Consider the following 27,965-nt stretch of genomic DNA (forward strand, 5'->3'; position numbering starts at 1 on the left):
GAATGGCAGATTATGTTCAACGATGAAAGATGTAAAGTACACCTCAGCTCTAGTGACCTTCTCTGTCAGACTTTGGTTTTCTGCTGAAAAGAACTGTGAAATACTTGAGCAGCCTTCCCTGCACTTAGCCTCCCTAATATGTTGTGGTCCCTAAAAGAAATAAAAGCATAAGGTGTATGCTTATTACAGGTGTGTGCCACTTAATGTCCATTCCGACAACGTCCGATTGCATATACGTCCGTAGTCTCTCTCTCTCTCTCTCTCTCTCTCACACACACACACACACACACACACACACACACACACACACACACACACACACACACACACACACACACACACACAGAGCCGGGGATCTTAAATGAGTGATTTAGAAGTTCTGTATCTTCAAGTTCAAGTTTATTGTCATCTGGCTGATTGTCCACAAACAAAACACAAAACAACCTCTGTCCGGACACGGTGTAGCCCCAATACATGTATCACACACACCACATAAAACAATATATTACCATATTATTTAATAAAGTGTAATTCAAAATGCATATAAAGTGCGCCGCACAGGTAGACAGTTCACTGCCCTAATGATGAGATCTCAGCGGGGGCCAGGTATTTATTAAAATCGTTTTTCCTTCTGAAAATGGCTGTGCTTAAACCCAGCCCATCGCGGGCTTCGATGTACCTGTAAGTGGAAGTGTTTCAGGGAAAAAACCCCGCTGTGAGTGCATATTTAAAGATGTCTTAGTGGATGATTTTGGAATTTCGTTCCAATTTAAACCCCGCTCTAACCCCCTTTAAGGCGCCAACGCGTCCCGCCCATGTAGGACAGCCTCGCGTAGTCAGGTTGTCACCGCCAGCCTTGGGAACTTCTTCTCCAGGCTTTTGTACTTCATCACCAACAGTTGTCCGGATGATTTCAGCATCATTAAAGATGGCAGTAACTGAACTGATGGAATATGGAAGAGAGAGAGAGAGGTCGACTGTAAAGCTTGCCCACAGAGAAAACTGATATGTCTGCTTAGCACAAAGAGAGATCAAGCAGGATTCATTCATTTTCTTTTTCTTTTTTTTTCCTCTCCCCTCCCTCTCTAAAAAATTGATTTCCGGGATATTGTATATAATTTGCGGGCATCAGGGAGCCGCTATCGATATGCGGGAGACTCCCGGAACTCCCAGGAGAGGTGGGATGTCTGCACTAGGCTAGTCTAACCTCATGATGACTTGCTGATTTCAACTTCTTACCCTATGTCATATTCTACACAGGATCCCACTAGAATTTAGTTACATTAGTAGACTTTCACGTTCATTTTTGTCTAAGTTATTTCTTCTTCTATTGTCTGTTCATTACTATTACACAGATCAAGTCATCCTCAATTTCAAGGGACTTTGAACATACACTCATGCATTCTACTTCTTGATTTATTTTCTATTACATTTTCTGCTAATGATGTAAATCTAAAAGGCCAGCTGACAATTTAATATTTTGCTTACAAAGGTTCAAACATTATAAATCCATCTAGAACAGCACTCATGAAATTCTGTCATTAGATGCAAGGGATCTTCTGTAATGAGGAGTGTGGGCACGTGGCCAAGTGGTTAAGGCGTTGGACTAGCGACCTGAAGGTTGTGAGTTCAAGCCCCTGCCAAGGGAACGTGTCCTTGAGCAAGTCACTTAATCACACATTGCTCTGCGATGATACTGGTGCCAAGCTATATGGGTCCTAATGCCCTTCCCTTGGACAACATTGGTGTCGTGGAGAGGGGAGACTTGCAGCATGGGCAACTGCTGGTCTTCCATACAACCTTGCCCAGGAGAGTGAAGACTTTCCAGGCACAGATCAATGGTCTCGCAAGACTAACGGATACTTCATAATACAGACTATAGTAAAATTTCAATTATCAGACAAGATTGAGGCTTTTGTGGTGAAAAATGGTAAATTTTCTGGACAATTTGATGTTATTTTATGTTACAATACTTCAACATACTTTTATAAATATTTTTAATGTTAGAGAGAATTATCATAAATATTACAGTAAACTTTTGTATTGGAGTATTGCCAACAGTTTTGGCCCCTTATCTCAGAAAGGATGTTTTATCATTGGGGTCCAGAGGAGGTTCACACAAATGATTCTGGGAATGAAGGGGTTAACATATGAGGAGTGTTTGGCAGCTTTGGGCCTGCACTCACTGGAATTTAGAAGAATGTGTGGGGACCTCATTAAAACCTACTGAATGTTGAAATGACTAAATAAGGTGGATGTGGAGAGGATGTTTCCTCTGGTGGGGGTATCCAGAAATAGAGGGCACAGCTTCAAAATTGAGGGGCAACCTTTTAGAACTGAAGAAAGAAAGAATTTTTGTTCGCGAAAGAGTGATGAATCTGTGGAATGCTCTGCCACAGACTGCGGTGGAGATCAAGTCCATCGTTATGTTTAAAGTGGAAGTTGTTAGATTCCTGATTGGTCGGGGCATCAAGGGATATGCTGAGAGGCAGGTGTATGGGGTTGAGTGGGATCCGGGATCAACCATGATGAACTGGCAGAGTGGATTCAATGGGTTGAATGGCCTAATTCTGCTTCTATGTCTCATTGACCCAGCATGGTCTGTAGGAATGGAGGAGAAGGGAGGCTTCCTCCCTCCCCTGAAGCTTCTCTATGGGTAATTGAACTAGGTAAATTGAGACGGAACATGGGAATATGGGAATTGGACTATGTTAAGTTGAATGGTGAACAACACCTGATTATTTCCTGAGAAGTCTGAATCATTTTGCAATAATTTTAAATTATTCCATACTTGTCTGACAAATCTGTTGGAATTCGTTAAGGAAATAACAGACAGGATAGACAAAGGAGAGTCAGTGGATGTTATATATTTGGATTTTCAGAGGAACTTTGACAAGGTGCCGCACATGATGTTGCTTAACAAGAGCCCATGGTATCACAGGAATGATATTTGTTTGGACAGGAGATTGGCTGACTGGCAGGAGGGTAAGAGTGGGAATAAAGGGGGCCTTTCCTGGTTAGCCACTGGTGACTGTTGGTGTTCCCCAAGGGTCAGTGTTGGGACTGCTGCTTTTCACATTATATGTTAATGATTTGGATGATGGAACTGATAACTTTGAGGCGAAGCTTGTGGCCAATAGGAGGAGGAGCAAGTAGTGTTGAGGAAGCAGGGAGGCTTCAGAAGGACTTAGACAAAAGTGGCAGATAGAATATAGGGTACGGAGGTGTATGGTCATGCACGGTGGTAGAAGGAATAAAAGCATAGACTATTTTGTACAAGAAGAGAAAATTAGAAAATTAGAGGTGCAAAGGACTTAGAAGTCCTCATGCAGAATCCCTAAAAGTTAACTTCCAGCTTGAGCTAGTAGTAACGAAGGCAAATGCAGTGTTAGCATTCATTTCAAGAGGACAACAATATAAAAGCAAAGATCTAATGCTGAGGCTTTATAAGGTGTTGGTCAGACCGCACCTGGGGTATTGAGAGCAGTTTTTGGCCTCTTATGTCAGAAAAGATGTGCTAATATTGGAGAGGGTTCAAAGGGTTTCACAAGAATTATTCCAGGACTAAAAGGGGTTAATGTATGAGGAACGTTTGATAGCTCTGGGCCCGTACTCGCTAGAGTCTGGAAGAATGAGAGGGGGATATCATTGAAACTTATCGATTATTGAAAGGCCTAGACAGAGTGGATGTAGAGAGGATGTTCCCTATAAGGAGTAAGTTGAGGACCAGAGGACACAGCCTAAAAACTGGGGGGACATCCATTTAAAACAGAAATGTAGAGGAATTACTTTAGCGAGAGGTTGATGAATCTGTGAAATTCATTGTCGCAAGTTACTGTGGTGGCCAAGTCATTCGGTATATTTAAAGTGGAAGTTGAGTGGTTTATGATTAGGATGTCAAATGTTACAGGGAAAAGGCAGGAGAATGGGGTTTAGCGGAATAATAAATCAGCCATGATGGAATGGTGGCACAGTCTCAATGGGTTGAATGGCCTATTTCTGCTTCCTTGTCTTGGGGTCTTATACATCCATTAGTCTTTGGTCATATTATAGGACATATATAATTAAGCTAAAGTTTTGATAGCAGTTTCCTTGCAAGAATTAAGTCAAGATGGGTGATCTTCTGACAAAATGCCTGACCATATTATAAACGACAACAAAATTCTACTACAAATTACCCTTGTGTTAATAATGTGAATCAGTAACATCAGCTTCAAGTTAATGAACTTGAGTTGTGAACTGAAAAACCAAGTTGTATCAATTTCTTTGATACTTAAGTTGACAAACAATTATTGTTATCCTTCTGATATTCATTTTTGTCTTAAACAAGGTATTACGTACATAATGAGGCCTCCTCTATCAATTGTGGTAACCATACTTCCATAGAAACCATAGAAAAACTACAGCACAGAAACAGGCCTTTTGGCCCTTCTTGGCTGTGCCGAACCATTGTCTAGTCCCACTGACCTGCACACGGACCATATCCCTCCATATACCTCCTATCCATGTATCTGTCCAATTTATTCTTAAATGTTAAAAAAGAACCCGCAATTATCACCTCATCTGGCAGCTCATTCCACACTCACACCACTCTCTGTGTGAAGAAGCCCCCCCTAATGTTCCCTTTAAACTTTTCCCCTCTCACCCTTAACCCATGTCCTCTGGTTTTTTTCTCCCCTTGCCTCAGTGGAAAAAACTTGTTTGCATTCACTCTATCTATACCCATCATAATTTTATATACCTCTATCAAATCTCCCCTCATTCTTCTACGCTCCAGGGAATAAAGTCCTAACCTTTTCAACCTTTCTCTGTAACTGAGTTTCTCAAGTCCCGGCAACATCCTTGTAAACCTTCTCTGCACTCTTTCAACCTTATTAATATCCTTCCTGTAATTTGGTGACTAAAACTGAACACAATACTTCAGATTCGGCCTCACCAATGCCTTATACAACCTCATCATAACATTCCAGCTCTTATACTCAATACTTTGATTAATAAAGGCAATGTACCAAAAGCTCTCTTTACGACCCTATCTACCTGTGACGCCATTTTTAGGGAATTTTGTATCTGTATTCCCAGATCCCTCTGTTCTACTGCACTCCTCAGTGCCTTACCATTTACCCTGTATGTTCTACCTTGGTTTGTCCTTCCAATGTGCAATACCTCACACTTCTCTGTATTAAACTCCATCTGCCATTTTTCAGCCCATTTTTCCAGCTGGTCCAAATCCCTCTGCAAGCTTTGAAAACCTTCCTCACTGTCCACTACACCTCCAATCTTTGTATCATCAGCAAATTTGCTGATCCAATTTACCACATTATCATCCACATCATTGATATAGATAACAAATAACAATGGACCCAGCACTGATCCCTGTGGCACACCACTAGTCACAGGCCTCCACCCTGAGAAGCAATCCTCTACTACCACTCTTTGGCTTCTTCCATTGAGCCAATGTCTAATCCAATTTACCACCTCTCCATGTATACCTAGCGACGGAATTTTCCTAACTAATCTCCCATGCAGGACCTTGTCAAAGGCCTTACTGAAGTCCATGTAGACAACATCCACTGCCCTCCCTTCATCCACTTTCCTGGTAACCTCCTCGAAAAACTCCAACATGACCTACCACGCACAAAGCCATGTTGACTCTCCCTAATAAGTCCCTGTCTATCCAAATGCTTGTAGGTTCTGTCTCTTAGTACTCCCTCCAATAACTTACCCACTACCGACGTCAAATTTACCAGCCTATAATTTCCCGGATTACTTTTCGATCCTTTTTTAAACAACGGAACAACATGAGCCATTCTCCAATCCTCTGGCACCTCACCCATAGACACCAACATTTTAAATATATCTGCCAGGGCTCCTGCAATTTCAACACTAGTCTCCTTCAAGGTCCCAGGGAATACCCTGTCAGCTCCTGGGGACTTATCCACTTTAATTTGCCTCGAGATAGCAAGCACCTCCTCCTTTTCAATCTGTACAGTTTCCATGATCTCACTACTTGTTTCCCCTCATTCCATAGACTTCACGCCAGTTTCCTTAGTAAATACAGACGCAAAAAACCCATTTAAGATCTCCCCCATTTCTTTTGGTTCTGCACATAGCCGACCACTCTGATCTTCAAGAGGACCAATTTTATCCCTTACAATCCCTTTACTCTTAATATACCTGTAAAAGCTCTTTGGATTATCCTTCACTTTGACTGCCAAGGCAACCTCGTGTCTTCTTTTAGCCCTCCTGATTTCCTTCTTAAGTATTTACTTTCACTTTTTACACTCCTCAAGCACCTTATTTACTCCCTGTTTCCTATACATATCATACAACTCTCTCTTCTTTTTTGTCAGAGTTGCAATATCCCTTGAGAACCAAGGTTCCTTATTCCTATTCACTTTGCCTTTAATCCTGACAGGAACATACAAGCTCTGCACTCTCAAAATTTCTCCTTTGAAGGCTTCCCACTTACCGATCACATCCTTGCCAGAGAACAACTTGTCCCAATCCACACTTTTTAGATCCTTTCTCATTTCTTCAAATCTGGCCTTCTTCCAGTTTAGAACCTCAACCCTAGGACCAGATCTATCTTTATCCATGATAAAGTTGAAACTAATGGTGTTATGATCACTGGAACCAAAGTGTTCCCCTACACACACTTCCGTCACTTGTCCTAACTCGTTTCCTAATAGGAGATCTAATATTGCATCCTCTCTAGTTGGTACCTCTATATATTGATTTAGAAAACTTTCCTGAACACATTTTACAAACTCTAACCCATCTAGACCCCTAACAGTATGGGAGTCCCAATCAATATGGACTAGTTCCTGAGGATTGGAGGGTGGCTAATGTAACTCCACTTTTTAAAAAAGGAGGGAGAGAGAAACCGGGGAATTATAGACCGGTTAGCCTAACGTCGGTGGTGGGGAAACTGCTGGAGTCAGTTATCAAGGATGTGATAATAGCACATTTGGAAAGCGGTGAAATGATCGGACAAAGTCAGCATGGATTTGTGAAAGGAAAATCATGTCTGACGAATCTCATAGAATTTTTTGAGGATGTAACTAGTAGAGTGGATAGGGGAGAACCAGTGGATGTGGTATATTTGGATTTTCAAAAGGCTTTTGACAAGGTCCCACACAGGAGATTAGTGTGCAAACTTAAAGCATACGGTATTGGGGGTAAGGTATTGGTGTGGGTGGAGAATTGGTTAGCAGACAGGAAGCAAAGAGTGGGAATAAACGGGACCTTTTCAGAATGGCAGGCAGTGACTAGTGGGGTACCGCAATGCTCAGTGCTGGGACCCCAGTTGTTTACAATATATATTAATGACTTTGATGAGGGAATTAAATGCAGCATCTCCAAGTTTGCGGATGACACGAAGCTGGGTGGCAGTGTTAGCTGTGAGGAGGATGCTAAGAGGATGCAGGATGACTTGGATAGGTTGGGTGAGTGGGCAAATTCATGGCAGATGCAATTTAATGTGGATAAATGTGAAGTTGTCCACTTTGGTGGCAAAAATAGGAAAACAGATTATTATCTGAATGGTGGCTGATTAGGGAAAGGGGAGGTGCAACGAGACCTGGGTGTCATTATACACCAGTCATTGAAAGTGGGCATGCAGGTACAGCAGGCGGTGAAAAAGGCGAATGGTATGCTGGCATTTATAGTGAGAGGATTTGAGTACAGGAGCAGGGAGGTACTACTGCAGTTGTACAAGGCCTTGGTGAGACCACACCTGGAGTATTGTGTGCAGTTTTGGTCCCCTAATCTGAGGAAAGACATCCTTGCCATAGAGGGAGTACAAAGGAGGTTCACCAGATTGATTCCTGGGATGGCAGGACTTTCATATCAAGAAAGACTGGATGAACTGGGCTTGTACTCGTTGGAATTTAGAAGATTGAGGGGGGATCTGATTGAAACGTATAAGATCCTAAAGGGATTGGACAGGCTAGATGCAGGAAGATTGTTCCCGATGTTGGGGAAGTCCAGAACGAGGGGCCACAGTTTGAGGATAGAGGGGAAGCCTTTTAGGACCGAGATTAGGAAAAACTTCTTCACACAGAGAGTAGTGAATCTGTGGAATTCTCTGCCACAGGAAACAGTTGAGGCCAGTTCATTGGCTATATTTAAGAGGGAGTTAGATATGGCCCTTGTGGCTACGGGGGTCAGGGGGTATGGAGGGAAGGCTGGGGCGGGGTTCTGAGTTGGATGATCAGCCATGATCATAATAAATGGTGGTGCAGGCTCGAAGGGCCAAATGGCCTACTCCTGCACCTATTTTCTATGTTTCTATGTTTAATATGTGGAAAATTAAAATCCCCTACCACTACAAATTTATGTTTCCTGCAGTTGCCTGCTATCTCTCTGCAGATTTGCTCTTCCAATTCTCGCTGACTATTGGGTGGTCTATAATACAACCCCACTAATGTGGCCATACCTTTCCTGTTTCTCAGCTCCACCCATAAGGACTCAGTAGACAAGCCCTCTAATCTTCCCTGCCTGAGCACTGCTGTAACATTTTCCCTGACAAGCAATGCTACCCCCACACCTTTCATTCCTCTGCCTCTATCACATCTGAAACAGCGGAACCCTGGAATATTAAGCTGCCAGTCCTGCCCCTCCTGTAGCCAAATTTCACTAATTGCTATAACGTCATAATTCCATGTGTCAATCCACGCCCACAACTCATCTGCCTTCCCCGTAATACTCCTAGTATTGAAATATATACACCTCAGAAGATTTTTACCACCACTCACAACCTTTCTATTTGCGGCTTTGCTTGAACTTTTAACATCATTTATTTTCACCCCAGCCCCACTGTCAGCTCTGGCACTCTGGTTCCCATCCCCCTGCAAATCTAGTTTAAAGTCTCCCCAATAGCACTAACAAACCTCCCTGAAAGGATATTGGTCCCCTTGTAGTTCAAGTGTAATCTGTCTCTCTTGTACAGGTCCCACCTGCCCCAAAAGAGGTCCCAATGATCCTGAAATCTGAAACCCTGCCCCCTACACCACTTCCTCAGCCACTTGTTCATCCTCCAGAGCATCCTATTCTTACCCTCACTGGCATGTGGCACAGGTAGCAATCCTGAGATTACCACCCTTGAGGTCCTGCTTTTCAACTTCCTACCAAGCTCTCTATACTCACTCACCAGGACCTCCTCACTCTTCCTTGCTATGTTATTGGTACCGATGTGCACCACAACATCTGGCAGATCACCCTCCCACTTCAGAATGTCATGCAAGCGATCAGAGACATCCTTGACCCTGGCACCCGGGAGGCAACAAACCATCCTGGAATCTCTGTCACGACCACAGAACCTCCCATCCCTTGTAGAATTCAATACTTCAGCATCTTCTTTTTCCCACTTCTAAAACAGGCTAAGTACCAAATGGTTAATACAAAGAATTGTTATATATTACTCATTTTTTAGCCCGGAAACCTGAATGGTGTACCACTCCAAGAACTATTGTTTAGATAAATGTCTGTATCTAGTTGTTGTTTCTCTCTGCACCTTGTGGCACATCTGGCAGCAACCCTGCTGCTTCTTTTCTTTTGTTTTTTTACGAGGCTGAGCTGCCAGCTCGAGGCTCAAACCAACACAGGTGGAAAGCATGCAAGGAGCCAGCCGGATTCGAACTGGGACCACTCGCCTTGAAGTCCGGTGAAGATGCCACTACACCACTGACTGTCTATCAGTATCTAGCGGACATGCATAATTAAAGATAAACTCAAAAGATTTTTTTTCAGTACTTTAATTACTTCTCGTGAACATTATGTTTCTATGTACAGTGGATTCCAGCTAATTGGACCATCAGTTAATTGGACTGCTGCTTATTTGGGACAACTCTTAGATTACAAAAACAAATCGTAAGATTGTTTTCGTTTATATGGGACACAATGCGACTTAATTGGGACAGGAGACTGTTGCTGAACAGTTTTTAAACAGTGTCAGTTGCACATACTTATGTTATATTATTCATTTGTGCTGACCAATGCTGATTTCAAAAGCAGTGATCTTTGACACTACTTTATCCAGGAAGGCAATGAAAGCAGTCCATTACCTGCACTAGGCATCTGCGCTGACTTGTTCATTTACAATCAATCAAAAGAACACGGCAGCCTACACTGTATGAATTCCTCCATCATGTAACTATTAGGAACTAAAACACAGTTTTATAGTAGTGTAGTGTTGGTAGTGTTCTAATGTGTTCCGAATTTCTTTTAAATACATAGTTTGCCTTTTTAAAGCTAGTTCCAAGAAATTAGCTAATTGAGGCAGCCCCTTAATTGGGCCAAAATTTACTGGACTCGATGTGCCCCAATTAGCCAGATCCACTGCACTTTGTCTCAATCACCCTTTCCACTCATCATTCAACCTTTTGTTGAGTAATTTATTCAATTTATATCAGATTCAGACTGTATGCTTTCTACGTAAACCCTGAGTTACAAGTTGCATCAAACTTATTACAATTAAAAATTACAATTTGGATAAAACTTTATTTTCATTTCCCAACATTGGGCAAAAAAAATGAATATAGTTGAATTTCCTTGGAGTTTCTACCCATTCCTGGAAAATCTAAAATCTCTTACCTTTGATAAGCTTGTTCTTCATCTTTCTTTATCTGTTGATATTCATAGCTTTATTATGACCTTCAAATTTCTAATGAAACTTCCGCCATTCTTAAAGCTGTAACCAAGATGCTCCATTTCCTTGTTAGTGTCAAACACTTTTAGTTTCCTTCCATTTAACTCTCCATGATGCTGTAATCAATTTGCATAGTGCTGTAATTTCAGGAGACCTTTCCTACACGCCTTAACAAGATAGAAGAAAATGCTTGTTAGCCATTTTACAATAGTTTGCCTGCAACTACTCACACTTCAAACTAGATTACCAATGTATAGAACTTTATTTTTTGAGTTACAACATAAAAACCCAAGCTACTTTCATAAACATGAAGCAGTGAATCTGTATGATCAGATGTAATTCAAATGGGAAAAAGAATGGTCTATTCATTGTAATCAAATTCTGGTGAATATCTGTAAAATGCCTAATTTTCATAGGTATTGATATAATTAATTAATGGCAAGCAGATGTCTAATATTACTATAGCTTAATAGATTTGCTTTGGTAGCTGAAATATTAACTTGTTTGTGATAAGTAAATAAAATAAAAAAGAACCTGTGTAGCTAATGGTCATTTTACTGTGCCTCTCGGTGGTCCAATGAGCCTATAACCATGGGTCATAAATAAAAACTAAAGCATTATATTTAAATCAAATGTGGTAGCCTGTACAATAAAAAACTACCAGCTGATTCTCATTGGCATTACAGAGGGAATAATTTGACCCATTCTGTTGAATACCTGTGCAAGATAGTGATGCTAGAAGTTTGTGAAGCCTTTAGAATTTTCTATTTCTGTATAAATAGGACCTAAAATGTGATCAGATCATCACACAAGTCCTAAAACTAAATAAAGAGAACCCAATTAAATGAGTAACATAAAAACATTATACATGTTCATTTAATTATTGAGAAAAATAATCTAATATTACATGTATTTGTTGGGAAAAGTATGTGAACCTCTGGGCTAATCCCTTCTCCAAAAGCTATCTGGAGTCAGATATTCCAATCAATGAGATGAGATTGGAGGTGTGGGTTGTAGAGGTGTCCTGCCTTTTAAAATAGACACGTCAAGTTAGGACTGGCAGAGCTTGCTCTTCTCAAGAAAGATCTGTTTATGTGCACCATGCTGCCATCAAAACAACTTTCATGGGACCTTAGAATTGTAGAGATGCATCAAGCTGGAAAAGGCTACAAAAGCATTTCTAAAGACCTGAGTGTTTATCAGTCCTAGGAGTGGATGTCCTGCAAAGATCACACCAAGAGAACAACATACAATGCTAAAGGAGGTCATAAAGAATGCAATAGTAATCTCTAGAACTTGCTAAAATCTTTGTTCATGTGTCTACTATAAGAAAAACACTGAACAAGAATGGTGTTCATGGAAGGAAACCACTGCTCTCCAAAAAAAATTACTGCACATCTCAAGTTTGCAAAAGACCCCCTGGATGTTCTACAATGTTTCTGAGATGATGTTCTGTTTACAAATGAGAGAAAAGTTTAACTTTTTGGCAGAAATGCACATTGCTATCTTTAGAGGGAAAATGGCATGCACATCTAGATAAATCATCCTAACCATGAAGCTTGGTGGAAGGAGCATCATGGTTTAGGTGGCTTTGCTGCCCCAGGGCCTGGACTGCTTGTAATCATTGAGGAAACAAATTCAAAATTGTATGAAGACAATTTACAAGAGAATGTCAGGGTAGCAGTCCATCACCTGAAGCTTAATAGAAGTTGGATAATGCAACAAGACAATGATCCAGAAGACAAGAGTAGATCAGCAACAGGATGGTTTAAAAAGATTTGTGGTTTGGAATAGCTGAGTCAAAGTCCTGAGCTTAATCCTATAGAAATGTTGTGGAAGAACCTGAAACAGGCAGTTCATGCAAGGAAGCCCACCAACAACAGAGTTGAAATAGTTTTGTAAGGAGTAGTGGCTTAAATTTCCTCTAAGACGATGTGTAGGACTGATCAACAGTTACTGGAAAAGTTTGGTTGAAATTATTGCTGGTCAAGGGGGCAGGGTTTCCTCACCACTTACTGAAAGCAAAGGTTCACATACTTTTTTCAACAAATACATGTAATATTGGATAATTTTTCCTCAATAAATGAACAAGTATAATGTTTCTTGTGTTATTTATTTAATTGGGTTCTCTTTATCTAGTCTTAGGGCCTGCATGATGATCTGATCACATTTTATGTCATATTTCTGGAGAAGTAGAGAAAATTCTACAGGGCTCACAAACTTTGTAGCACCACTGTATTTGCCCTGTCTTATCCATAGTCTCATGTCCACATAATAGTGCTAAATGCCCATGTAACTTTGTCAAGGTATGATTATACAATTCTATCTTAGTCACATTAAGTGGGTACTTTTTTGACTGATTTAACTTTGATCAGTCAATTTTTGACATTTTCTTCTGAAATATTCTTTGATATTATGCTTCCCATATTAAGTTATTATTTCTTAGCTAAAAATCAAATATTTTGATGAATTACAATTCTTACACCCAAAATGCTTCAAATAATTTCAGCGACATAATGACAGACCTCTTCAATTATAACTGAGGCAGAGTAAGTTCAGAATTTCTAGAATTTCCATTATATCAAAAGCAATTAACCACAAAATGAGAAATTCCCATTAACCAAAATACAGCTGCTCCAGAAAATCATCTATTTAAAATCGATTGAAGCTAGGGACAATCGAACCTATTCCAGTTGTTTCCTGTTGGAAAATTATTTGTGACCCAATGCATGAATCTCCCAATGTACCAAATATTGGTTTACATAAAAGATTTTACAAATAGACTCAGGTCAATATACTTGCTATTATTGCCCCAATTCCTTGGGCCATATTCTGCATAATAAAATGCAAGTCCTGTCCTGCATGAATTATTACCTGACGTTTAGTCTACCTTATTTGACTTGAATGGAGTTGAAACCTTAATATTATCATTTCAGCAAAATAAACCAGCAACAAATTCAATCCAAATAGAATTAAAGGCATTGGCACTAGAATATCCTTCAAAACATAGACCTAGAAAGTGTATTCAATGATTTGGTGTTCAGGCTACATTGGACAGCAAGCATAGGAAACTTTTATTGGAAGATCATTACCATCAGAGATTCTGTAAATGCTGCTTGTCCTTATTAAAGGCCTGCTTGGGTATTGGATAGTGCCAATTAAAGTACAATCATTGAGTGGTCAACTATAGCTGTGATAATTGGAAGAGTTAGGCAGTTAGATTGTGTGGATTCTCATGGAACTCTGGAGATCTACTGCAATGGTATAGGGCCTTCGTTTCTACTGAGGAGCCAGCCAGCCATTCATTCATTCTTGCTTATTCGAGACACTAAAAGCATTCCCCTACCACTCTTAGCTTTGGACAACATAAAAATATGACCTTTGGCCCACCAAGTCCGTTCAAGGACCTGTTTATACTAATATTGCATTTAATTCTCTCCACAATCCCAAAAACTACACCCATGGTTTCTACCACTAACCTACATACTAGGGATGATTTATAATGGCTAATTAGTCTACCAATCCATTTGTCTTCAAAATATGGGAGGAAAGCAGACCACCTGGAGGAAGTCCATGCAGAAACAGGGGAAACGTACAGACAGCACTGAACATCAGAATTCAACCCAGGTTGCAAGGAAGCAACAGTTAAATATGCCATTAATGTTCCACCTTTGTAATGGAAGCAGTCCAATATCTAGTGTAAACAGTAATTAAATGTTGTGGTAATTAAAAAATGCAGATACTTGGCAAGTCAGACAGCACCTGCAGTGAAGGTAATTAATAGGCCAGAAAACTGGAGCTCCAGACAGAATTCATGTGGTCAGTGACTGCACAATCCACAGAAACAAAAATGGTGAAAATTTAATCCAGATTGCTGGGGTTGTGAGGTAGTCACACTATCAACTACACTATTATGCCATGTAAACCTTTAGAACTTCAAATACCAAAAAAACAACCAGCACCCTATGGCAATTATCTCCAGCCCTCACTCACCACATTAATATGCCATTGCTGACCTAAACAAGTACCACTGCAGTTTCTGACATCAGGTATAGTTCAAACACTGGGCAACAGAACAACTCATTACACTGCAAGGGATAGATTTTAATGAAATATAGTAGTGTATTCAAAGCTCAATTCAAAAAAAGTGAATGGTTTGGTTTCTTCTTAGAAGGAAGCAGATTAGTCGGAAGGTAATTGAATTTGTAGCAAGAACCAAAGGCAGCCTTTGAGCTACCCGATTATTTGAAGAAAAATTCTATCCAGTACAATGAGTCTTATGGATTTTGGTAAAGCTTGCTATACAAAGATTTTTTTTGTTTTGTGCTTGAATTTGGTTAATCAGAAGGCCAATGAAGGTATTCGCACCTGTGATCAGAAGAGATATACATTGAACTAGAAAATGCTAGTTGCAAGCAAAATGCAAGGTCTAATGCACGTGTTTTACTTCTGCTTGAGGCTTTGCAAACTACATTCCTTTCCCTGCTTTAAAATGTCACCACGGAAGTATTGCCATGATAGACAAAACATTTTAGCCCTCAACAACTACAAGGACAATGGTTTCTTGATATCAAGTCTTAAACCCAGATCATGCCAGTTCTCACCTTTGAATTAGAAATTTATTGCAATTCTGTCATCATCGCTGGGGTCAAAAACCTTAACTACAAATCTTTTCACCTGTTATTCAATAGACTACTTATCATCACTATATACATTATAAAGGACCAAGAGTGATGGGTATTAAACATGCTTCTATACCTCTTAAATGCCAAATCAGGAATAGCTATCTTCATCTATCTTATGAAATTTAGTTTCATGTGTTTTTCTACCACTGAATGACATCGTACATTTAATTATTTTGTAATTTCATAAACTTGATACCCAAATGTGACAACAGGCAGGGAGGCACAATGACTGTACACAATGTTATTACATGACTAATAAATGAATATGGTGAAAATAAACATGACAATCATTAGGGAGACAAATTGAATTTTATTTGTTTTTGAAATTTGCCAATTTGTAGGAATAGTACAATAAAAACTTGTAGCAATAAGCATGCCAGCTTTCTTTGGAAAATACCAATTTTAAATGGCAACATACATCTTAATCCTAATGCATTATCCTTTAAAATGGTAAATAAATGACTTGAATAGGAATAAAACATTAATCAACTATTCCATCTTTTGGACTTATACATCTATGTACTAATTCAAGTCTTACCATAAAATTGGGACTCAAATTGGCATCAAATTACACAGAACACTTTCCAGTGCTTTATTTCCCCCCTCCTAATCCCAATATAGCATAAGATAACAAGATTCCAATTCAGTTTTGGTGCAGACCACACCATGTGATCCAAAATGAATAAACAAATATTTCCAGCATGAAGAGTTTGTTTTAAGCCAGAATTTTAATAAACAATGTGGCTGCAGGGAATCCGTTGGAAACTATACCAGTAACTGTACTTCAGATAGTTACCAAATTTGTGCTCAGCAAAAATATTGTTGAAACAACTTATTCTCATTCAGATGAACTCATGTCTGCCAATAGAGCATTTAATCATGTAGCAGACTTACTGATGTTATGTAGGTTAAACTTTTTTTAAAGAACATTTGAAAGAGCTCTTAAAATATGCAGATATTGTTGTTTAATTCAAGTTCATTTTAAATGTGAACCAAAAATTCAATATTTAAATCCTCAATAAAGACCAGAATGTTACTTGTCTGAAATTTTTTTCTTAAAAGATAAGCAAATATTTTTTTTTTTTAAAAAAGCAGGATACTGGTACAATGTATATCTTGGCTCATGACATGGTAAGTCAGGACTGAAGTGTCTGACAAACTTGAAATAATAGACATTTCTATAAGGACCACAATACTATCAAAAAGAATGTCTCAGACTTTGTTCCCAGAAACTGGAAATGCAGGAAACAGAGCAGATATATCATTGTTCCTATTACTAGTTACTTCGTAGGCACAGGTTTGGGGCAAATTGGTGAAGGGAATTTTCAAAGAAAATTTATCAACACCATTCAAGATTACATATTTTACATGCCCAACAAAATGTGCACAGGGTTCTGTTTACCAACAGACCAACTGTGGAAAATGAACCCTTTTCCTTGAGCAAGAGCTTTAATTTGGTGATAAGATTAAAATTCACATCATATACTTAACACCCGTTAAGATGAAAGTGCACCTTGTTCATGGTAATAGTCAGTAGTGCAGATAAAAGCAGTGCTTGAATCAATTACTTCTTAAACCATAGGTTTTCTCAAAAACATTTCAGATTGTCAAATATTTTACATCACCACTTCTTGCATTTGCAGAGGATAAAATTTCGCTCTAGCTTTCAACTAGAGCTTTCCTCTCATGTATAAAATATAAAATATAACTCGGCTCACCAACAAGACAAATTCTCATATGAAACTATAATTCCTTTGAAATTGAGTATATGAAAATATACAAATAATTACATGGTTTACATTAATATACACAATCCCACTTTATCACTAGCACCACTTGTATGTATATGCTTATCCCAAAAACAATCAAATTTACAATAGTTTAAAATGCTGGACCTACTGCTGCCACAATGTTGAATCTCGAATGACAGCCTTTACCTCAATTACATAAACTTTAAATGTTCTTGAATTATGCATTAACTTTCAGTAAAGTTTTTAAATGGACAGTCATTATTTCCTTATTTCCATCTTCAGAATAATCAGTATGTACCCCTACCCAATGGCTTGGTGGTTTAGGTAGAACACTGGGAGATGGCGGCTCACTAAACTTTGGCCCAGCATAGTTCTGATCTCCTTGAAGAGTTGTTATCGACCTCAGACCAACTTTTTGTATTTTTAGCCTTCTGAAGTTGTTTCCAGGAGTAATAGACTTTCCCCCTTCTTTTTTGAGAATGTTGCAGCCTTCAGGCACATTCTGGCTATGGCTGTTTTCATTTCTTTTTACAGATGCTTTTTTCGGCAGTAGGTTACGTTTATTTCTTTTCTTAGTTGCATTTAAGGCTTGAAAGCATTCTTCTGTTTTATTTACAGAATATACAAACTGTGAATGAGGAGATATTGTTTCTTTGTATCTTTCCATGTTTGATTTAGTCACCTGAAAGAAAAACAAATCATTAGGCTACAATGTATATTGTACCTCAACATGGTTACAAGTGTGCTAAATCTTACATAGTTCAAACTGAAGTATTTGCAATTATTGTGTAATGCTTCTTATATTGGAGGAAGTCCTTTTGTTCTCACTGTCAGGTATTATTTCCTCCAAGAATGTGCTAGATATTGCTGTATACAAGATTAACGGCAAGGCAAATCTAAACCAATAGCTGTGGTGGATATTTCAGTCAACTTGGAAAAGTTGGGCTGAAATGCCGTTTCTTATGCTGCATTACTCCATGACCATCTGTTCTAAAGTGAACTAATGTCTCCTCATAACGCCATCTCCAAGAAAATGCAAAAAAAACCTTAGCATCGTCACATTGTAAGTAGTGTATTCACCATATACTGCACTTCAGCTGTGGATCAACTAAATCTTAGATAGAAAAAGCACAAACAAGTACATACTGGAATACAGTACTAGGGTCAGACAGTGTGTTGAAAGACAAACTGCTAATGTTTTCAGGAAAATGAGCCTAGCTCTGATGAAACACCCAAAATGCTAACTCCAGTTACCCTACAGATGCATTTTAACTTACGATGTCTCTCCCAGTCCCATGATGTTTTCCCTTACAGCAAAACAACTTTCCTGCTAATTCTATGCCATTAACTGCATTTGTTCTGCTACGCGAAAGGATCAATGAAAGTGCAATCCCAAAAAATGCCCCCTGAACTTCGGCACCAATTTTTAATCTGCTCTCCCACAGGCATTCCTTACTCTGCTAGACTGAAGTATATTTGCAACTTATCCTTTGAGATCTTCCTGTGGCATATAATTAGTATCAACTACACCGCCAACTGGAAAACTTAAAATCCAAGCTGCTTCTTAAATAGGTAACAAACCAAGAAAACTATCACCAAGTCCTTTGGAAGTCCACTGAAAACAACCTTCCAATTTTGCCTTTTGCTACAAAAGAAATTTTAGCCCTACCATATCACCTTCCCCTTGGTTCCTAGATTTGTGATACCCAGTCATTTGGGGGTAGTCAAATGTCAAACCCTAGGTCGTTCAATCTATCAACTCCAGAACGAAAAGAAAAACTACTTTTCCTAACCCCTTACAGCCATATATGCGAGAATATACAATTTAAACATCAAATGCTAAGGTCCAGTTAACAGCGAACTACCAAAGTTTCGGTCAAGCTGCCGAGCAACGGTTCGTCCTCACTCGGGTAGCCTTCGAGGCGAAGCGCGGGTCGGGTCGGGTCCCAGCACCGGACACCGAACGCCCCCGGAGTCATAAAGAGCGCGAAGCCGATCAGCGAGGGTTCCAAATTCAAACTCCCCAACCTTCCACCTCCCGCCGGCACGCATTGCGGGCCAGCTCCGGACCCCGGGAGGAGGGGAGAGGGAATTCACAGCGCTAAACAGGTCTCTTACCTTATCTTCTTTCATGCGCTCGTCCACCGATGCGGACGAAGCAGCGGCGGCGACCAGGGGGGTCCTCGGGCCCGTCGACGTGGCGCCGGTTGCGCTCCGGCAGCCCGGCTGTTGCGTCCTCAGGTACTGCTGATGCGTGTGTTTCTGGAGCAGCGTAATGGTGGACGTAGCCGACCGTAACTTCCGACTCCGGCTGGCCGCCGACTTGTTTTGCTGCTGCGGACGGTAGCAGTGACCGGCGGCGGTCTTGGCGCTATTGTAGGCACTGACGGGGAAGGGGACTGACGGCGGACAGGGCAAAGGCAGCGGGTGCATCGCGGCCCCACACCACCTCCACCGCTTGCGACGTCGGGCTAAAACCCCGAGAAAAGGACGTGAGGAGCGACGGACATCCGCAGTCACCATGCAACGTTCGGCCCCCTTGCTGAACTCAACGAAGGCTCTGTGGGAAGATGGCGAGCTGGCGTCGACGCCTTTCTCGGTGGCGAAAGGAAAAGTTCCTTACGCGGCTTACTCAGGCAACAAATGGCGGCCGCACTGAAGCGACCTACTTCCTGCGATTGTTCGCTCACCGCTGACTCTCCCCACTCCGGATCGCTTCTAAACCCACCAAAACACAGTCTACCTGAACCCAACCCGCCCAAGTGAAGAGTCCTAGTGGTATTTACAAATACCGCTGAATGGCGACTAGTTTCTCACTATACACACAGCACCAACAAAAACAACTCCACTTTCCTTCGTCTTCAACAACAGCTGAAGGGCGTCCGCAGTACCTTTATAACCCACGCTCCGCTCCCACCGCCTCGGCCAATAGCGGCCCTCCGTCCGGACCCACGTGTCTTCAGGCAGTCCTATGACATCATTAGCCTGCAGGGCTGAGTCCTGATATAGTTGGGGAATGGGGCAAGAGAGTGAAACCGTACCCGGGACAAGAGTATCACTGGCTGAAGTTTGCTCATTTTTCTCATGCTACGTGGCATGAGTTTATCAAATCACGGCAATGGTCCTTGAGTTACTGAGTAGTATTTCTTAATGTTCATTTGTCTACGCCTTTAAAGCTGACAATTGAAAGGCCCGAATTGCGGCGATGGGACTTTCCGAACAACAGCCGTGGTGATAGTCAATGGGGTGAACTTCCTGAAAGTTTGAATATAGTAATCTTAAAACCCGGCCAAATTCATTCCCTGCCCGTTTATTCTTAAATAAGGAATATCCCAGAATATTCGTGATCGTTTCCTGTATTGATTTCGAAATACTCTAGTCACTGGAATTTGAAAATAACTTTTCAGTTTTGCTTTTAGCCACCAAAACCAAGACTGAAATCCCAGGCAATTCTAATTTTTTCCCCTTACATTGTTATTTAGAAATTTGCTTATCATTTTAGAGAAGAAATAGTCACTTTAACATATGCCTGTTCGAGATTCAGCAGATTTAAAATCCAATGTTTTGTTTTGATTTAACGCAATAAACTGCGGAACGCTTAGCGCTGATTTTATGCTTGCTATTATTTCATACATATTATTTTACAGAAACACACTGCATGGAAGCGAGCTTGTCCATGCCAATGTGAGACCTATCTGGGTTACTCCAAGTACCTATTCAACCACCTTTTAAACATTGTTTCTTTTTATTTATTGGCATAAATCCCCCAAATCCCAAGAACTTTCTACAGCGGCACAATTGAGAGCATTCTGACTGGCTGCAACACTGCCTGGTATGGGAATTGTGATTCCCTCAATCGCAGGACCCTGCAAAGTGTGGTGCGGACAGCCCAGCGCATCTGTAGATGTGAACTTCCCAGTATTCAGGACATTTACAAAGACAGGTGAGTAAAAAGGGGCCAAAGGATCATTTGGGACTCGAGTCGTCCCAACCACAAACTGTTCCAGCTGCTACCATCCGGGAAATGGTACTGCAGCATAAAAGCCAGGACCAACAGGCTCCGGGACAGCTTCTTCCACCAGGCCATCAGACTGCTTATTTCATGCTGACATAACTGTATTTCTATGTTATATTGACCTGTTGTACAGACTATTTATTATAAATTGCACAATGCACATAAAGATTTTTACTCATGTATATGAAGGATGTAAGTACTAAAGCCAAGTCAAATCAATTCAATTCAATAAGCCCTTCTGGTCCTTCGAGCCATGCCGCCCAGCAATACCCCAATTTAATACTAGCCCAATAATGGGACAATTTACAATGATCAATTAACCTAGCACCCAGTACATCTTTGGAATGTGGGAGGAATCTGAAATACCCAGAGGAAATGCACGTGGTCACTGGGAGAACGTACAAACTCCTTACAGGCAGCGGTGGGAAATGAACCCACAAACAAGAGAACATCTGCAGATGCTGGAAATCCCAGCAACACATACAAAACACACACAGGAAGAGCTTCTTCCCTGAGACTGTGACACTGCTGAACCTCTAATCACAGCGCTAAACAGTATTGCATCTGTATTGTACTGTCTCAGTACTTTTATATTTGTGTGCTGTAGCACTTTTTTATTCACAGTTATTTTGTAAATAACACTATTCTTTGCATTTCTGGTCAGATGCTAAATGCATTTCATTAGCTTTGTATCTGTACTCGGCACAATGACAATAAAGTTGAATCTAATCTAAAAATGCTGGAGGAACTCAGCAGGCCAGGCAGCATCTATGAAAAAAAGTACGGTCGACTTTTTGGGCTGAAACAATTCGGCAAGACGTTGGAAGTGAACCCGGGTTGCATTGTGCTAACGACTACATTACCATGCTCCTCCCCAATTGTAATTGCATCTCCCTCTACAACTTCCTCTGATAATTCACTCTAGATACTCAGCACTCTCTTGGAAAACACCTAACTCTCAGATCTGCTTAAATGTCTCCGCTCTCATCTTAAACCAGTGCCCTCTAAATTGTAGAGTTCCCTGCCTATAAAAAATGATCCCATCTACACCTCTCATTATTTTATAAACATTTTAAAGTCAATTTAAACTAAAGTTAGAACTTCTTTCTGTTTCTAAGTTTTACTTGTTTTCCTGTCATGGGATGGTTGTGTAAATATGCTGCACTCTATCAGCTCTATGACACGCTGTGCTGCTTTGTAAAATAAAAATAAATAATAATAAAAATTTGGAAAAAAAGTCAAACAAAATAAACCCAGACTATCCAATGTATCATTTTTCTTCCAGCCCTCCATTCCAGGCAATAGTCTGGTGAATCTCTTATGCACTCTTTCGTACCCCATCTTTCTGCAGAGTGTTGATCAGAACCATACACAATAAATACTCTTAAGTGCAGTCTAACCAGTTGTCTGTACAACTGCAATATGACCTCCCAACTCTCATTCCCAAAGCCTCAGCTTATGAAGGCGAACATAGCAAATGCCTTTTCACTACCTTATCCACCAGTTTTGTGGTAAATTTATATTTGAGATACTTTTTTTTTCTCTCCACATGCAATGCCTTACTTATTTAAGCCCTTTACTTCTACCGGGGCATAGGCCACCAACAGTATCTCGCCAGAGTCCTCTGTCCTAGCCAGTCTTTCACATCGTGTCCAGGGTGTAGCCCATCTTCTTGGTGATGAGGGATGAGGGTTTGGAGCTTCAGTGGAACTGGATTTTTATGGGATAGGGTCACTAAGCCCCATGCCTAACCCTCCCCCTTTTGGGACTGTCATGAATTTTGTGAATGAAACTAATATTTTTATATTTGCTTTGCAAATATCTTGTATTCTAGAGAGAGAGATAATGCAGATACAGAATGCTTTTTTATGTGTTCATAAACCTTGGGTATTCCTTATGTTACAAAGAAACCAGATGTTATTATTCTGTTTGGAACCTTGGATGTCAGTCACCCAATTCAGATCCTGCTTTACTTCAACCCAAATGACAGACTCTGGGAATCCATGAGCAATATAGAGCCATACATTTATATAGCATGGAAACAGACCCTACAGCCTAGCTTTTCCATGTTGACCAAGTCGCCTACCAGTCAGTCCCGTTTTCCTAGATTCATTTTTATACAGCAATGAAAATGGCCCTTCAGCCTAACGAGTCCATACCAACCCAGATTGACAGTGATTGGTCCATGTACTCATCCAAAGGTCTTTTAAATGCAATTGTATGTGCATCTATAAGCATCGCTCCCCACTAATATTTTAACTACATTCTACAGAGGTGTGGTTGAGAGTGTGTTGACCTTTTGCATCACAACCTGGTACTCCAGCGGCAGTGCTGTGGGCAAAAAAGCCTTGCAGAGGGTGGTTAGGGGAGCAGAGAAGGTTATTGGGGTCTCCCTACCTTCTGTCCAAGATCTCTTTCAGAGTCGATGCCTCCAGAAGACACGGTACATCATTAAAGACCCCTCACGTCCTCTCCGTGAACTGTTTGTTCTTCTGCCATCAGGCAAGTGTTACAGGAGCATCAAAACTAAAACCACAAGGCTACTAAACAGCTTCCTCCTAGCAGTCAGACTGCTAAATAGCTGCTCTACCTGACTCTGCTTTTGGACACTTTTAACTTGCACTGGACACTTATAACTTGATTTTAACTGACATGTGGCTGTTGTATTTTACTATTTATTGTTATGTTTATTATATAGTGTTGCATTTGTTATGTTATGATTGCACTGCTCCTGAGAAACGCTGTCTCATTCTGCCCTGCAGAGCTGATGTACGGTTAGAATGACAATAAAGTTTTTTGAATCTTTGAATCTACCACTTGCTCTGGCAACTTATTTCAACAGAACACCCTCTGTGTGGAAAGGTTGTCCCAGGTGCCTTTTAAACCTCACTCCTCTCACCTTAAATCTATGCTCTCTAAATTTAGACTTCCTTAAGCTGAGGAAAAGATGGTGACTATTCAGAGAACCAGGAAAAAACGAAGACCCAGCCTAACCGGTCACTCCTGATATCACAATCACTTCAGTCTGGTAACATTCTTATGATTTTTTTATGCATCGTTTCTAGCTTAATGGCATTATAAGACCATACGACATAGGAACAGAATTAGACCATCTGGCCTATCAAGTCTGCTCCGCCATTCAATCATGGCTGATCCTTTTTTTCCTATCTCATCCTCAACCTCAGTTCCCGGCCTTCTCCCCGTAATCTTTGATGCCATGTCCAATCAAGAACCTATCAATCTCAGCTTTAAATACACCCAATGACCTGGCCTCCACAGCTGCATGTGACAACAAATTCCACAAATTCATCACCCTTTGGCTAAAGAAATTTCTCTGCATCTCTGTTTTAAATGGACACCCCTCTATCTTGAGGCTATGCCCTCGTGTCCTGGACTCTCCCACCATGCAAAACATCCTTTCCAAATCTACTCTGTCTATACCTTTCAACAATCAAAAGGTTTCAAAGAGATCCCCCCTCATCCTTCTGAATTCCAGCCAGTACAGACCCAGAGCCATCAAAAGTTCCCTGTTATTCCGTTATTGGCAACCAGAACTGCACACAATACTCCAGGTGTGGTCTCATGAACATCTTGTGCAGTTGTAACATGACATCTGAACGGTGTGCGTGTGCACTCATCTTTTGCCACTAGCACACAAAGGAATTTAAACTGTGCACAAAAGGTTGTTACCCTCTACCTCGTGGGCATGTTAAGTATATTTCATGATCGTACACAATCACATTTCCCCTTCTGGTTTCTGATGTGGAGGGTGTTGACAATGTGGAGTTTGCAATGATTTGTCTGCAGATTTTAGAACTGGTTTATTTATATTGTTTTTATTGAAGAAATTATTGATTCATTATGTCAAATTCCTAAGAAGCAAAGGACATGTAGCATAAAATAACTGCTAGTTTATTTAAAGTGGAATGGCTCAATGAAACAGTAGAAACTGCTACACTGAAAGCTCATGAGGTCAGGAATGTGCAGTTACAAGAAATATAGGAACTGGTGTTTAATACAGAAATTGGTGTTAGCTGCATGTATTGTCACGATGCAAAAGTTGCTGGAAGATTTGCAAGTGGGAAGAAGTGGAGTGATATTTGGAAACTTGATTTTTTTTAAAGCATCATTTAGCAAGCAAATCATATATGGACGATGTGCAAAAGCTTCAGCAAGAAAATCCTTCATTACCTGCTACAGGGCTGCTAGTGCAGATGAACGTGAATGAAAACGATCAAATCCAGTTGAGATCAAAAGTTGTTATTGACAGTGTTTTGCTAGCTGTTAAAATGAATACCTCTATATATAAAATTCAGTGCCCACATGTTGTCATTGGGCAAAAAATTGCACAGCACAAGATTTTTGCACACACTGATCATTAGAAATTAGAGGGAACATTGATCTCAACTCTTACGCTCAACGTCGTAATTAATGATGACAAGCACACCAAATGCCCTCTTGAGCATGGATCTACTTGTATCATGACTTTTACGGAACTATGTACTTGTACCCTTAGGTCTCTGCAATACTTTCCCAGGGCCTCCTGTTCACTCTATATGCCCTGGTTTAACTTCTTAAGATGCAAAACTTCACCATTGTCCAAGTTAAATGCAATCTACCATTCCTTGGCCTAATTTCCCAGTTGATCTTTAGATCCTGTTATAATCTTAACTAACATTCTTCACTGTTCACTACCCTACCAACTTTGGCATTCTCTCCAAACTTACTAACTATATTCTCAATGAAATTGCAACTATAGAGGACTAACAACATTGGACCCAGCACCACCCTTATGGCACCTAGCTACTACAAGCCTCCAAAATACTCTCTGAAGAGGTTTCTTTCATTTTGGGAGCACACAGGGCATTCAAAGAAGTATCTTTGGGACAATACTTCTGGGAAACCAGAGATCTGATATGAAATAGTCCTCAGATGCAACAAAACCGTTTGGGCTTCTCCAATCTTATCGCCAGCATCAGCATCTTTTTACAGCGTTAAGTAGTGTATTTCACATAAAATTTAACACACAGTTTTTGTGTGCAGCCAACATTTCATATGTTACAGTCAATACATGGTTGTATATTGCAACTTTTAAATCATATCACACGTCTGTTGGTTTGGATCAGGTTGGGTGTAAATTCTGTATCAAGTGTGTTCAATATAATTGAAATATGAAGGAAATATCACTGGATTGCATTATTATATGGGCTCGTATTTAAAATGGGGGTACAATCGAGCAGGTCTCCACACCTGGTGTGCAAAGGAATTTAGGTGGAGGTGGCTTGAAAAGGGAATTACATGCAAGTCTTTTGTGTCTATTATATGCAGTGTTTTGTGTAACAGCGTGTATGGGCATCTAATGAAATACAAAAATAAAAAGTTTAGCCTCCTTTCCTCCAAAACTTCTATTTTTAAAAAAATTTCAATTACTTTGCAATTTTACCGTTTTCTATATAGAGATTGCCCAACCGCATTGTACAGAAATTTGTGTATGAAAATAGCATTGATGTTAAAACGCAAACTGCAAGCGCCAACGTTCTTTGGCCTACTTTACCTCCATTTTTGAACTATAGTTGTTTTGTGCGTTTATTTCTTTCTTTTGTTTGTTTTTAGTTTCTCAGAGATTGTTGAAACTTCAGAATCAGGACTCTTTCTCACAGGAACGCGACCTGCAGCCGGCGGCTGGCGCGAGCCCGTGTTGGCGGCGAGCACACGTGATGCATGCGCAATGTCGGGGCGTGCGCGATCCCTGGCTGCAGGCCGCTGGAGAGGTTGCCAGGACCCCACGGTGACTCTGATCTGCTGAAAAGCAGCTTTTCCGCGCTCGCACGGAACCGCCGGAGTTGCCAACTCGGCTTCATATACTTTTCTTCAGCTGGTTGATATTAAAGAAAATAAAAAGTCTAACTGCGAGAGCCGGGAAGTGGCCGGGTGGAGGCCGCAAAGCCTGGGCCTCAGGTCTGATGTCAGGGGAGAGGCAAACCGGTTCCTTGCATCACTGGTGGCTGAGGGCCGCTGGTCACAAATAAACATTTTGTTCTTGCGGTGCGGGCCAGTTCCTGAAGACTGAAGATCTTTTGGAGTCGGTGCTTTATTAGTATAGGTGTGCAACATCAACATGTACAACAGTGCGGTGCCACCCCGGTGGCTGCACTGCCCAAGGAGAGGGCAACCCGTTGCAGGTGAGTTTCAGGAACGTAAAGTTTCCATGCTTGCATTTCCAAGTAATCCACGCAGTTGCAATGCGCACACTTGTGGATTTCTTGAGATACAAAACTTGTGGATGTCTTCTCGGTCCCCAATAAAGCGAGGAATCGAAATTACCTTGGTAGTTTAGCATCGATAGGAAACTTTATTGGGAAGGTATCAAAGGCGGAAAGTTTTTTAAATACTGCGGATGTGATCCTAATTCTGAGTGGAACTAGTGTATCTTTTCTCTCCTCTTCGCTGTTAGCAAGATGCCCACATTGTCTTTGTATGGTAATTAAACGTCATTGTAATCCATTTATTTTAAGGGAGATCGATAACAGAATATTTATGTATTTATTGACACATGAATATCAAACGATTTGTGACGCCTTCTAGTGCTTGAAATTTTTGGGGTCAGACAGTTGCATTGCTTCAGCAGAGAACTGTAAGCGTGAATGGATGCCAGGTAAAATGAAGATGAACAGTTTTTTTTACTATATTGTGTGATTCATATGTATTCCTGTCACTCCTGTGATCCTTAAAGACTTGGAAGAAATTTACCGAAACAGTTGAATTGGAGAGGGAAGTGTCACGTTAAGTAATACAGAAAACAGCAATCACATTCCCATGATACCATTCACTGGACTGTTGAGGTGCTGATTTATGAATGTGGTTCT

The 27,965-nt window shown here is 40.6% G+C and overlaps 2 protein-coding genes across 6 annotated transcripts in view; one reads left to right on the top strand and one right to left on the bottom strand.

Moving 5' to 3' along the window:
* Positions 1 to 409: 409 nt before the first annotated feature.
* On the bottom strand, positions 410 to 19,983 carry pnrc1 (proline-rich nuclear receptor coactivator 1). Of its 2 annotated transcripts, XR_011884197.1 has the most exons (4): positions 19,203 to 19,983; positions 17,389 to 17,766; positions 10,594 to 10,815; positions 410 to 943 (listed from the first exon to the last, which is right to left on the bottom strand). XR_011884197.1 is itself a non-coding variant. In XM_072249951.1 (2 exons), exons 1-2 carry the CDS (start codon positions 19,605 to 19,607, stop codon positions 17,302 to 17,304), a joined length of 870 nt encoding a protein of 289 aa, XP_072106052.1. In that variant the 5' UTR covers positions 19,608 to 19,981; the 3' UTR covers positions 15,624 to 17,301. The 2 variants fall into 2 exon arrangements, 1 of the variants encoding a protein (XP_072106052.1); XM_072249951.1 differs by lacking the exons at positions 410 to 943; positions 10,594 to 10,815 and having other exon boundaries at positions 15,624 to 17,766; positions 19,203 to 19,981.
* A 6,844-nt stretch (positions 19,984 to 26,827) lies between these two features.
* Positions 26,828 to 27,965, top strand: part of rngtt (RNA guanylyltransferase and 5'-phosphatase) — a 384,142-nt gene continuing 383,004 nt past the window's right edge. For all 4 annotated transcript variants that reach the window (XM_072249966.1, XM_072249979.1, XM_072249970.1 and 1 more), the window contains exon 1: positions 26,828 to 27,281. In XM_072249966.1, the coding sequence (XP_072106067.1) occupies positions 27,218 to 27,281 (64 nt within the window). In that variant the 5' untranslated portion in view covers positions 26,828 to 27,217. The remainder of the gene's footprint in view (positions 27,282 to 27,965) is intronic.

The sequence above is a fragment of the Mobula birostris genome, chromosome 2, assembly GCF_030028105.1.
Source record: "Mobula birostris isolate sMobBir1 chromosome 2, sMobBir1.hap1, whole genome shotgun sequence".
Lineage (NCBI taxonomy): Eukaryota > Metazoa > Chordata > Chondrichthyes > Myliobatiformes > Myliobatidae > Mobula > Mobula birostris.